The sequence below is a fragment of the Equus caballus genome, chromosome 15 (genome assembly GCF_041296265.1).
Source record: "Equus caballus isolate H_3958 breed thoroughbred chromosome 15, TB-T2T, whole genome shotgun sequence".
Taxonomy (NCBI): domain Eukaryota; kingdom Metazoa; phylum Chordata; class Mammalia; order Perissodactyla; family Equidae; genus Equus; species Equus caballus.
Genome location: NC_091698.1, coordinates 47,290,670 through 47,303,351, shown reverse-complemented (window position 1 = coordinate 47,303,351; position 12,682 = coordinate 47,290,670). Strand labels below are relative to the sequence as shown.

Genomic DNA, 12,682 nt, shown 5'->3' with positions numbered 1-12,682 from the left:
GTCTGGATGAATAGGAGACAAGACATAGAACAGTACTGTACAATAGAAATACGTGAGCCACAAATATGAGCCACATGTGTAATTTAAAATTTCCTAGGAGCTACATTAAACAAGATGAAAACAGATTGGCAAAATCAATGTTAATGATATGTAGTTTTAACCCACTATCTCCAAAATATCATCATTTCAATATGTAATTTATATAAAAATTATTGGAGATATTTCTATATTCTGTTTTGGTACTACATCTTTGAAATCCTGGGTGTATTTTACACTTACAGCACATCTCATTTTGGACTAGCCACATTTCAAGCGCTTAGTGGTCACTGTGTTGGACAGCACATGCTAAGAAGTAATGTGAATAAAAATTAGTTATGATCTGTGTAGTACTTTATGGTTTCCCGAACTCTTTTAATATTTAAATCTCGTGTTAGCCTCAGTAGGTGGCTGTTTATCATCTCCATTTTGTGGATCAGCAAAAGCAGTAGCAATTATGTGTAATTCATCCAAAATTATCAGCTAGTAAATGGTGAACTCAATCCTTGTCTTCAAACCCGGGCACTTTCTCTTGTGCTCCCTTTTCTAAACAAGCAATACAAAGGGAAACGTGAATTTTATCTTACATATAAGTTCCAAGGCTCCTTGCACTAGCACATGAAAAGCCACATTCTCAAAAGCTTCCAAAAATCTCCTCTCCTCCAAAAATTCTGCCGAGTTTAATCTCACTAGAATCAGCACCATTATTGTAAAAATATGTGTCTGTTGGATTAAGCATCTTCCAGCTCTGATTGTTATGGATGTAAATGATACAGGTGAATGTGAAAGACGACAGGAGTGGAACCATATTAAAACAGGGCCGGGGCAGCTATTCCAGAGGAATTGCCTTGCACGTCTTCTTTTCTTTAACTTCCAAACTGGACCAAACAACCAACATTCCAAAGAAGCCAGTAAGGACAAAAACATCCTGTTTGTGAAGACTAGTGGAACTGGAATTTATTCACGTCCTGATCGCTAACCAATAAAGGAAGCACAAGTCCAGCTTTTTGCCTGATGATCGAACCTCAAACCAGTCTATGAGGCATAAAACTAGCCTGACCTCATCTAGCACCACTGAACTCTTCTTTAATACAACTCACCTCATCCTTCCTTTTCCCCGTAAAAACCCTAAGCCCCCTCTCCTGTAATCGGGACACTATTTGGGTTTCTACCTGAATCTGTGCTCTTGGAACTGAGATTCTTTGATCCCAAATCAACGCTTTGCCTCTTAAACTGCTTCTGTTTTTGTAGGTTGACGGGAGGATAAAAAAAAGCCTATCCCTCTCTCTGATTCACTATCACGTAGTGATTCACTTTTTAATTACTCTTACAGGTTACATTGTAGTGTTTCAGCGTCCCAAATGGGTAAGAAATAAGGTAAAGACTCCTCTCTTCTAGTTTCAAAAGCACACATACGCCAAATGTTCATACCGAAGCATAACCAGTCAGGGAAAGAAGCTCCTAGCGCAGGATTTCCCTATAAGAAGAAGGCAGGCAAGCAGGGGGCATGGGGATGGGAACGGGGGACAGGCCAGCTTGAGGACTGCCCTGCGAACGACTTGTCCCCAGGCTGATGTTCCCGAAGAGATGCCAAGGGCAGCTGACCGCCTCCTGGCCCGCGAAGCTGCCCCTCGCGGGCCCAGACACGCCCGGAAGAGCCCGCGGACGCCCGCAGGAGCCCCAGCTCGACTCCCAGACCTGGCCAGTGTTTTCCCGCTTCGCGCTCCCTTTCCTTTTTCCGACCCTGTTGTAAGGAAGGGGAGCGGGGTGGTGGCTGGAGGGCAACAACCGGCTTGTAAAACCGTATCTGCTAGTTTGCCGGGTAGTCTATGCCCCGCAAACACCCTGCAACGAGGAGCTGCAACGGGCCGGTGGTACAAGCTGGGCTGCCAGGACAGCCTGGAAGGCTTTCGCCCTTCCCCAGGCAGCCTCTAGTTACTCCCGGGTACACGGTCACACGAGTACAGAGGGAAGCCTGCGTCGGTGTTTGTGTGTGCACGTGCAACTCCCGCCACCGCCGGGCAGGTGTTGGATTGAACATTAGGGTTCACAGCTTAAGGGTAGGCCTAACGACCCCGAGACTTGCTTGCGCCGCTCCCCTGAGCCCACCCCGCCACCCGGTAGGGGGTCTTGCCCTGCGTGCGTCACTGTGTGCGTCACGGACAGCCTACGTGGCTCACAGCAGTGCGCATGCGCCAGGCTGGGCTGCCAGCAACTTCCGGGTGGTGAAGAATGGGCAGGGCGGTGACGTGTCCAGCGGGTCCCACACGGACACCCCTTTCTGGCTCCTCCGTTTGGGCTCTGGTGTCCATCTCCGGAAGTAGGGTCCCGGGGGTGGGGAAGGGCTGGCCGGGTCCGAAGGCGCCGCTGAGGCCCGCACTCGCTCAGCCCGAGGACTTGCCGGGGCGGGGCCAGCCTGTGGTTCGCGGCGCCACGCCCCGCGCACGCGTCCTCGAAGTCAGCTGGACCGCGCTGGCCTTCACGTGACGCGGGGCGGTGCCGAGCGGGCGGGAGGGAGGGAGGGAAGCGCCGGCCGGAGGGAAGCAAACGGCGGGAGCGACGGCGGGAGCGGCGGCGGCGGCTGGAGCGGTAGCATGGCCGCTCTCTACGGGGGTGTGGAGGGGTGAGTGCGGCCGGGCAGAGGGAGTCCGGGTGGGCGGCCTGCAAGCGGCCTGGGCCACAGTAGGTCCGGGGGCGGGACCGAGGGAAGGCTGTGGCCCGGCCCGCAGGCTGGTGGTCCCCCGCATCAGGGTCTGGCCACTTTGTGCTTTTGGGCTGCGTGGCCTTGCGGACGAGGGGTGTGTGCACGCGCGGCGATGCCCTTCAGCGCGCGGGCATGTGCCTTGCAGGGACTGCGTGTACCACGACCACACCCCGGGGGGGTCCTTTGTGTTTCACGGCGGAACCACGCCCCTTTCTCCCACGAAAGACCTGCTTCAACGACCCCCGCTGGAGAAGTTCCTTTTACCCGTTCCCGACCCCGCAGAGAGTTTTGCAGAACAGGTGTCAGGTGTAAAGTTGCTGGTCTGGGGGGTGAGGAGTGGGAGTGTGGTGGCAGCTGTGACAAAGATCTTTGCCGGAGGGTATCTGGGAGCTGGAGCAACTCCGAGCCAGAGTGCTGGCCTATCCTGATGCCTGAAACCTCTCCATTGTTGTCGGCACTCCAGGCTCCTCACGATAGATCCAACCGTCTGTTATTCTTGCGTTTTTCCTGCTCAGAAGCTTCTCTACTGGGCTTTTCGTAATAGCTCTTGCCCCTCGATTTGAATATGGGCAAGACTTTTGCCCTGTCTGGGCTTCAGTTACCCCATATGTATAGGGAGAGTGATGAAGGAGATGATCGCCAGATCCCCTGACGGTGACAACGTTCTGTGAATCGGGGTGTGTCAAATCAGGGCATAACAGGGGGTGGTTGTTGTCTCAGCCAGGGCACTTCCTTTTGAATCTGAGATTGGATCACTTCTTTGGCAGCCACATCTCGCTGTTGACTCAGAGACCCCAAGGTCTTTTTTTCACATGCATCATTAAGGTTAATCTCCCCCATCCTTAATCTATTGCACTTTTTAAAAGAGACTAAGTACAGGAGTTTGCATTGATCCTTGTTATATGCCTTTGTAAGATGTGACCCACTTTTTCAGTTTGTCAAGAGATTCTTTTGGACGTTCAGTCTGCCACCTCGTGCATTAACTGTCCCTTGAAACTTCTTGTCGTCTTTGAGTTCGGTCAGCAGGTCTTCACTGTCCTCTTCCGATAGTCCTAAAAGTACTGATGAATAACGAAACATACATCACTCCCCCGCAGACCTCCCTCCAAACTCCCACTTCCCTCAGTAATAAGCATTTGACCATTTAGTTGCTTAAGTAGGTATAAACTCTCCCTGCCATCTGGTCAGGATTTCTCACAAGGGTGTCTTGAAGACCTTGCAGCTGGTGCTGAGTCTTGAAAGGCAGCCTTTAGCTATTGTGAGAGAAGCAGAGAGATGTGCCATTCTCTTTAGTCACATTTACTGAGTACTGCCTCTGCCAGGCCCTGTGCTAGGCGTGAGACTAGATAAACGATCTAGAGCCTAACCTAATGGAGCTTGTAGTCTAGCAGGAAGCAGGCAAGAAAACTACTAATCACACTGGATACAGAGGAATTTTTGAGAGTTATGGGGACACTGACATGGCTTAACTAATGGAGCCAGGTGGGGAGGGCCACACTTCAGGGGTTTCAAGGATTAGGTGATATATAAGTAGGGTCTTGCAGGATAAGTAGGACATCCCCAAGGGAAGCTGAGCAGGAACTATGTTTCAGTCCAAGAACACAGCAGACACCAAACCACAGAGGTGGATTTGGGAATGGTGATTGGGTTTGCTAAAGCGGTCACCATTGCCCTGGACTCTGTCTGTGACAAGTACTACACAAGCTTAGCTGAACCTGCAGGTTTTTCTGAGCAAGACTGAGTGCCCCCTTGTGTTCTGTAGGGGAGGCACACGGTCCAAGGTCCTTTTACTCTCAGAAGATGGGCAGATCCTGGCAGAAGTGGATGGACTCAGCACAAACCACTGGGTAAAGGCCACACTGAAGGGATGAGCGGGCTTGGTTGTGGTTTTGTTCTCTGTAACTCCTGTTAAGGTGGTGGCTGGGGGCTCGTACAGCAGCCTGTAGGTCATGCAAGCCTTCGTAACTCCTCCTTCCCTTGATTGGGGCCAGCTGATCGGGACAGACAAGTGTGTGGAGAGGATCAACGAGATGGTGAACAGGGCCAAACGGAAAGCAGGGGTGGATCCTCTGGTACCTCTACGAAGCTTGGTGAGTCTGGGGTAGAGCCTGAGAATTAAGTCACAGTGATGCTGAGACAGCGGGTTTGAACTAGATGAGTGAGTGACTTGCAGAGGGAAAGGCTTTGAGGGCTTAGTCTCTGGTCTAGAAACTCACATGATCTTATTCATTCTTGTGGCTTCAGTTGTCGCCTACAAGCCACAAGGATTGGAAGAGCACAGAGTTTTGGAGAGCCACTGAGTGCTTGGTTTGCATCCCAATTTTGTCATTTCAACAGCTGTGTGACCCTAAGCAGGTTACGTACCTTCTCTGAGCCTCAGTTTCTTCATTTGGAAAATGCAGATAACTAGCTATCTCAGAATTGTTGGGAAAGTAAAATGACATGATACATCCCAAGGTGGTTAGCGTAGAGCCTGATCTATAAGCACTTGTTAAAATTTAATTAATTAATTAATCAAAATTAAACGTTAGCCGTTATTCCTAGCTCAGACCTTTCTCCCAAGTTGCTGTAGCTCTGGCTAGTCCCTGGACATACCCTCAGTGAGATGTTCTGCAGGCCCAGTGTGTATTCCATGGAGTTTATCTTGCCTCAACTTATCTTGCTGCAACTTGCTCTCCTGCCTGATTTTGCTGTTAAGGGCACTCCTGTCCTCCCAAGCTCGATACATGGCATTATTGAATCTCCTCTCTCCGTCCATTCCTGGTCCAGGTTCTTGCAGCCACATCCTTCTCATGGGTCACTGTGTGGGGTGGAAGGAGGACTGGGGCTACATGAGCAGGATATGCCCAGATGTAAAGAGCAGGGGGCAGGCATCAGGAGGGGAGGGGGTTGAGAAAGGAGCTGGGTCTGGGGCCCTGCTCGCTCGCTCGCTCACCTCCCGCGTGGCCTAGGGCCTATCCCTGAGCGGTGGGGAGCAGGAGGACGCGGTGAGGATCCTGATCGAGGAGCTGAGGGACCGATTTCCCTACCTGAGTGAAAGCTACTTAATCACCACCGACGCCGCCGGCTCCATCGCCACAGCTACGCCGGATGGTGAGGAGGTGGAGGGATGGGTGAGGTTGAGAAGTGGTGTTACTGGGAAAACCCCTTAGATGTAGCTGGCAGAACTTGCTTTGCAAAGATCTGGAAGGTGGGCTCCATACTCCCCCCAGTTCTTTTCATTAGCTTAAGTCCCTGTCAGAGCAAGGACTGGACAGGAGGGGGCAGGAAGGGTATCTTGATGGGAAGCAAGGAGTGGAGTCAAACACGACTCCGTTCCAGAGCAGGGCGCCCCTGGGGCAGTGCAGTGTTGAGATGCGGCTGGCTGGTGAAAGCAGTAAGTGCTGAGAAGAAAATGGGAGCAGCTCTGTGATGGGAGCGTGAACAGCGTTGGTATCATGGAATGGGCATTTGAATCTCAGCTCCTATTTTGCCAGCTGTCCCATCTCAGAGAAGTTATGGAACTCTGAGTTTGTTTCCTCATCTACAAAATGGGGGCAAGTGTATTCATAAGGTGGCTTAGGGTTATTGAGTGAGTATCACTGTGTGGACGGGGTGGTCCCTGGCACATAGTAGTACCAAATAAAGCAGGTAGTCACTTGAAGGCTGGCTGGGCAAGGAGACAGACTCAGGTTCCTCTTTGTCCCCCAGCGAAGGGCTCTTTGTGATTGGAGTTTCTATGAGACCCAGGCCCTCCACCTTCAGGCAGGAAACTAGTTGGGCTCGGTTTCTACAAAACTGGGTGGAGATCCCTTTGCCTGGGGCTGGTTTCTGTTCCGTCTTTCCTCATTCGGAAGCTGTGCTTTGTGCAAGGCCTTGGCCACACTGAGCCTCCTGTGCCCTTTTTCCAGGTGGGATCGTGCTCATCTCTGGGACAGGCTCCAATTGCAGGCTCATCAACCCTGATGGCTCTGAGAGTGGCTGCGGTGGCTGGGGCCACATGATGGGGGACGAGGGCTCAGGTGAGCTCATGCCAGCAGGGCCTCCCTCAGGGTCCTGGACTCTTCCCTTCCTGCGTCTCCCCATCTTCCTCTCCCCTACCATCGGCCAGTTGACCCCTTGGGACTCTCTGGGGACAGCTTCTGAACTGATGGTTCTGAGTAAAGAATAGTGACTATCATAGAGATGTGAATGCTGAACTAGTGGCTGGTCTTACTCTTCAGCAGTGATTTGTACCCAGGATCCAGATTCATGCCTCAGCATAATAGATATTGCCTACCTGTGTTGACTTTTGGAGTCCTTAGGGAGGAGTTGACACTATGCAGGACAAGGCCTCAGATGCCAGGAGATGCCGTACCAGTCTGCTAGTGAGAAAGGGTATAGAAACTCCACTCACCATCACCTCTTCATCGGAAGCAGGTGTACATTTTCATAGGGGCCCTTGGGGTCCAACTCATGGCAGTGACTCCAGTGGTTTGAGTGACACCAGACTGACCTTGTTTTATTTTTGGGTAGGAACTGGTGTGACACAGCCTCACCTGTTCTGTCTTCCCCCTCCAGCTTTCCCTTCTGCTGATCAATCAGATACAGTTTAATTAGAGCCCCCAGGCTAGGAATTGGGACACCTAATTTGCTGTAATACCCAAGGTGGTCACTAACACTGTCTAGGTCGGGGTTTCCTTCCCTGTGAGCTCGGGGAGTTTGCCCCATCTTAGCCTTCTGCTCTCTGCAGCCTACTGGATTGCACACCAAGCAGTGAAAATTGTGTTTGACTCCATCGACAACCTAGAGGCGGCTCCTCATGACATTGGCTACGTCAAACAGGCCATGTTCAGCTATTTCCAGGTACTCCCTCTGCCCCTGGTAAACACTCACACCTGGGATAGGGCAGTGGGAGCTGAGCAGGAGTGAATGCAGGGGAGGCACTGGGTGAGTGAAAGGGAAGTTGGGGTGAATTGTGGATCTGAGTTGTAGGATGGAGAAGTCGTAGGTGAGGACAGGATTCACAGTGATGTGGGCAGTGCGTTCCAGGAGGGTGTCAGGCATGAGGAAAGGGTAGGCTGGGGATAAGACTTCATTCTTGGGCAGCTAGACGCTGCTGGGAGGTGAAGGCAGATACCGTTTTAGGCTGGAATGAGAGGTGCAGGGTGAAATCATGAGACAGTGCACACAGAGACAGAGACAGCAGGTACAGTCTGAGCACGTGTTGGACAGTAGGCTGCTTCTGGCCTGTATGGGTCAGAGAGGAGAACTCGTTAAAGAGGTGGGCAGGGAGAGTTCTTGGGGAGGGACAGCCTCCTACCCAGGGCATTGGAGATTGACTGTCCTTGCCTGGGCCATGCTCATTTGTAGTGGGTTAGGAAACAGCGGCTGTTAGCTGGACCAGAGGTCAAAGGTGGGAGAGGAGAAGGAAGATAAGTTTATTTGATAGACATCTCTGAGTGACAGCCATGTAGGTGAGCTGGGGCCTGGACCAGGGAAGGAGATTAGAGATGCTGGGAAGTAGGACCTGTGTTCTCATAGCTCAGGGATTGATGATTAAAGAGGAGCTCTGGCCTGGGCCAAGGTGAGGAATAGGGAGGGACCAGGAAGAGAAATCACTTCCTATAGCTGATAGCTTAACTCTATCCTGACTCAGCAGATTGGTTCTAAACCCTACTAATATGTCTACTGCTCCCTCTTTTTATCCTTTAGTTGTTCTTGTAAAGTCATTGCATGGGTTAAATGAGATAGTGTGTATAATATGGTTAATACATTGCTGTAGGGGCTCAAACTTTAGCCCTCCCTTCTCCATTTTAATAGTGTGTGCTGGGCAATCACTGGTTCCTCAGGACCTTCAGAGGCGTTATGGCTGTGTAAGTTTGTTGGAGTGGAAGAAGGACCTTCTTTGGTCAAATAAGTTGGGGAGAAACAAATAGATTTCTTGGGTCAGGACTTCTCAGAGCCTTTAATTTGCTAATGTGCATTGTGACTCTAAGGGAAAAGGTCCTTAGATTCCTTTAACCGAAAAAGTCTTTTCAAGAGCACCTCAAGGAACTATAGAACACACTTTGGTGAGCACAGACCTGTGCTCTGCTGCTCCAGGCTAGTCTGTAAGAAGCAGTGGAGTCCATGTTGGGGAAACAGAACTTTCCTCAAATGAGAAAGCTAAAATCCTTGTACTCTCTAGAGCTTAAAAAAACAAACATGGGCCAGCCCCAGGGGTCTAGTGGTTAAGTTTGGTGCGCTCCACTTGGCGGCCCGGGTTCAATTCCTGGGTGTGGACCTACACCGCTCATCTGTCAGTGGCCATGCTGTGGCAGCGGCTCACATAGAAAATAGAGGAAGATTGGCAACAGATGTTAGCTTAGCTCGGGGCGAATCTTCCTCAGCTAAATAAATAAATAAATAAATAAATAAAATCAACAAACCAATGTTACCGCATTTGACAAAAAAAAGAAAGAAACCCTAAGGAGACAGTATCATTTCTGAACAGAAAGCCATATATGTAGTTATCATCTCTTTTAAGTGATTGCCACTATGCTATCAGTTGTCAGCTGTAACTTCTCTAGGAATCCTATCAAAGACACATGAGCTTCAAAAGAATTAATTTTTATCAGGTAGAGATGGATAATATCTGATTTAATAAAAAAATTAGAACATCTCATTTTTTGTTTTCCCTAATACATAAGTATTATTATTTTTTTTTCTGAGGTAGATTGGCCCTGAGCTAACATCTGCTGCCAATCCTCCTCTTTTTGCTCAGGATGATTGCCCCTGAGCTAACATCTGTGCCCATCTTCCTCTACTTTGTATGTGGGATGCTGCCACATCATGGCTTGATAAGTGGGGCTCGGTCCAGGCCTAGGATCTGAACCAGCCAAATCCCAGGCCGCCAAAGCAGAGCATGTGAACTTAACCGCTATGCCACTGGGCCAGCCCCCATAAGTATTCTTTTATTAATTAATTTTCCTCAAGAAAAGAAGGAATACATTTTTTTATAAGGTCAAGTGATCAATGTATGAAAAATTTATATTAAGCAAACTAAATAAGTATGGCTTTAAAAATAAAACAACATTATTCTAGCTTTTCTAACAGTAGAGACATCAGGAAGACCAACTTGGGTGAGCAGATTGGGAATTTTCCTTCGCTTCTAATGACTTATCTTGTGTCATTTCTCTGTCTCTCAGGTGCCAGATCGGCTAGGAATCCTCACTCACCTGTATAGGGATTTTGATAAATGCAGGTTTGCTGGGTTTTGCCGGAAAATTGCAGAAGGTACTGGAGGCTGGGCAGGGTTTTATTTGGCTTTGTTCCCCAGACTTCCCTAATTAGGGGGTGGAGTAGGGTTCAGATGGGGACTGGCAATTTCCCTTTGACCAAGTGACCTCAGTTCTCTGCCACCATGGGCCTTAGTTGGAGGCTGAAGGACATGTGGGTTATGTTGACAGTTGTTTTATATAACCTATGTTGACAGCTATCATGGCCTGTGCAGGCTGTATGTCTGTTTCTGAGAAATTTATAAAGTAGTTGCCCTTTGGGCAAATCTATAACTTTTTCTTTTTTTTAAACCAATGATATGTAAAGAACTAGGAGATCATGGAGAGGTTAGGCAGATTTGGTTGGGTGTCAGGAGAAGCTGAACCATAGGGCTTGTACATTACTCTTTCTCCACTTTATGGTCCATACTCCCTTAATTTGGATTCTTGCAGCCTCAGGGCATTGTAGGCCCCTCTTAGATCCTGCTGGACTGAGACCCTTTCAGAGCAGAGCTGGGAAGGGGCTGACCAACAGCAGACTGTTGGAAGTGGGTGGGGGCCCCGGCAGGAGCACCAGCCACCTGCTCGAGTGGAGTCCTGGGTGCCCAGAGCTGAGAGACCTTCAGGGACAGACTCAATAACTGAGCGTAAGCTGGAATACAAAGCAGGTGCCAGTGTGCTCTGGTGGGGCTGCCCTTCTCGGGCGCCTGGAATGAGCCACCTCTGTACAGGACACCCCTCCTAGGCTGGAAGTGCCTGGTGAGGGCAGGGGCAGTGAGGACGGAGAGGCAGCTTTGGAGGCTTGCTTACCCACATGCCACGAGGTGGGCATCCATTCCTGACTTAGACGTCTGTTAGTGATAGGTGGTCCCCCCATTGCTGCCCTGCAACAGAGAGAGAGAATAACTCAGGACTGGCGGCTTCCAGGTATTCACCACTCCCTTCCCTTCTCCTCCCACAGGTGCCCAGCAGGGAGATCCCCTTTCCCGTTATATCTTCAGGAAGGCTGGGGAGATGCTGGGCAGGCACGTTGTGGCAGTGTTGCCTGAGATTGACCCGGTGAGTTGAGGTGGGAACTGGAGACTGGGAGCTGCTGGGCCGGATTTGGCCTTTTCTCATTAGGGATGGGACTGTCCCATCAAACTTTGTAAATTGAATATGATTTTAAATGAACTTAGGGTGTGAGAAAAATTCTGTAGAAAGTCTGTAACAAAAAAAGTTCTTTGATCCAGTGCCTCCCCTCTGGTTGGTCTGTAATCTTTATTTATATGTAGTAAATTGGTTTAATGTGGTACATGCACGGTCCCCTTTTCGTCAGTCATGCTTCTGTTTCCCCTGCTTCTTTCCTTCCTCTGTATTGTTGTTTAACCCTTTTCTTTTCCCTTCTCTCCCTTGCCTTTATGAATCTCCCCGTTTTCCTCCCTTTTTTTCTTGAGTCCACTTTCTGGTTCTTGGCTAGAGGGAGAGTAACTGAGATAGGGTGGGCTGACCTTAAGAAACTACCCCCTTTAGCACTGGAGAGGCTTTGTCGCCCCCAATATCCATTTCCGCTCTCCGCCAGGTCTTGTTCCAAGGGGAGATCGGCCTCCCCATCCTGTGTGTGGGCTCTGTGTGGAAGAGTTGGGAGCTGCTGAAGGAAGGTGAGTACGGGGTAGGGGCAGGAGGGAGCAGGCAACGGCAAGGGATGGGGCTGGAAAGGAGGTGGCCCAGGAAAGCTGCTTGCCCCAGGGAGGACCTGGGCCCTGAGGCCTGGACAGGCTGTTGATGCTTCAGGCCAAGGACCTCAACTTTCACTCTGCCAGGGAGCCTTTTACAATGTCCCGTCCAGCTTCCTTGAACTCTTAAAAAGATGTTCTTTTCCAAAGGATTTATTAAATGAGCCCCACTTTAAAGATGAATCTGACTTAAAATCAGAGCTCTGACCAGCATGTGGTGACATCCCCAGTCAGCATGATCCTAGCCAGAGAGAATGAAACGTGCCTTCTTCATTCACCCTTGCAGCCTTGTTTCAGGTGGCTGTGTGATTTCCATTAGACTTTCTGAAGTAGCTTGAGGACCCCTGTTGCTACCTTGGAGTTCCTGGCATCAGCTGCTTGGCAGCTGCTGGCTCCAGTAGCCCACAGCCGTTACTGGGCTCACAGACCCTGGTGCACCATCTGTTAGGGACTCGGCACGTGGGCCCCTCTGGGACTCCACAGGAATGCCTCCGGGCCTGGGCTGCTGCTTTCCCTCCCTCTTTGTCCTCTCCTCCTCCCTGGTCTCCACCAGAAGCTGCTGGTCTCCTCTCACCCCTGTCCTTTTTCTCCAGGTTTCCTTTTGGCGATGACCCAGGGCAGAGAGATCCAGGCCCAGAGCTCCTTCTCTAGCTTCACCCTGATGAAGCTGCGGCACTCCTCCGCCCTGGGCGGGGCCAGCCTAGGGGCCAGGCACATCGGGCACCTCCTTCCCATGGACTACAGCGTCAATGCCGTTGCCTTCTACTCCTACACCTTCTCCTAGGGGGCTGGCCCAGGCTCCACCCCCTCCAAGCCCAGTGGACATTGGGTGCTGGAAGGGAGGAAGCTTTTTCTTCTTTTCCTTTTTTTAAAAAAGAGAAACACCTATAGAAGAAAATAAACGCACTTTACCCACTCCCAATTGGATTGTGTTATCAAGCACACTTGCTGTGTACATCCTCGGTGCACCTGCCAGCCCATATCCCAGAGGGCTCAGGAATGGTTTTAGC

The 12,682-nt window shown here is 50.4% G+C and overlaps 1 protein-coding gene across 6 annotated transcripts; it reads left to right on the top strand.

Moving 5' to 3' along the window:
- Positions 1–1,463: 1,463 nt before the first annotated feature.
- NAGK (N-acetylglucosamine kinase) lies at positions 1,464–12,594 on the top strand. 6 transcript variants are annotated; one of them, XM_070236258.1, is made up of 11 exons: positions 1,653–2,096; positions 2,886–3,039; positions 4,503–4,587; positions 4,732–4,830; positions 5,692–5,833; positions 6,631–6,741; positions 7,452–7,564; positions 9,889–9,976; positions 10,919–11,016; positions 11,519–11,597; positions 12,266–12,594. In XM_070236258.1, the coding sequence occupies exons 4-11, from the start codon at positions 4,771–4,773 to the stop codon at positions 12,454–12,456; spliced, it is 882 nt and encodes a 293-aa protein (XP_070092359.1). In that variant the 5' UTR covers positions 1,653–2,096; positions 2,886–3,039; positions 4,503–4,587; positions 4,732–4,770; the 3' UTR covers positions 12,457–12,594. The 6 variants fall into 6 exon arrangements, with proteins under 6 accessions (XP_023474701.2, XP_070092359.1, XP_070092360.1 ...); XM_023618933.2 differs by lacking the exon at positions 2,886–3,039 and having other exon boundaries at positions 1,464–1,737; XM_070236259.1 differs by lacking the exon at positions 2,886–3,039 and having other exon boundaries at positions 1,663–2,096.
- Positions 12,595–12,682: the final 88 nt, after the last annotated feature.

Bases quoted from the DNA above. Each gene is read 5' to 3' on its own strand.
- NAGK (XM_023618933.2), top strand. From the start codon at position 1,610: ATGTTCCCGAAGAGATGCCAAGGGCAGCTGACCGCCTCCTGGCCCGCG. The intron at 1,738-4,502 runs GCCAGTGTTTTC...TGTGTTCTGTAG, and splicing joins CAGCTCGACTCCCAGACCTG to GGGAGGCACACGGTCCAAGG. The intron at 4,588-4,731 runs GTAAAGGCCACA...GATTGGGGCCAG, and splicing joins GACTCAGCACAAACCACTGG to CTGATCGGGACAGACAAGTG.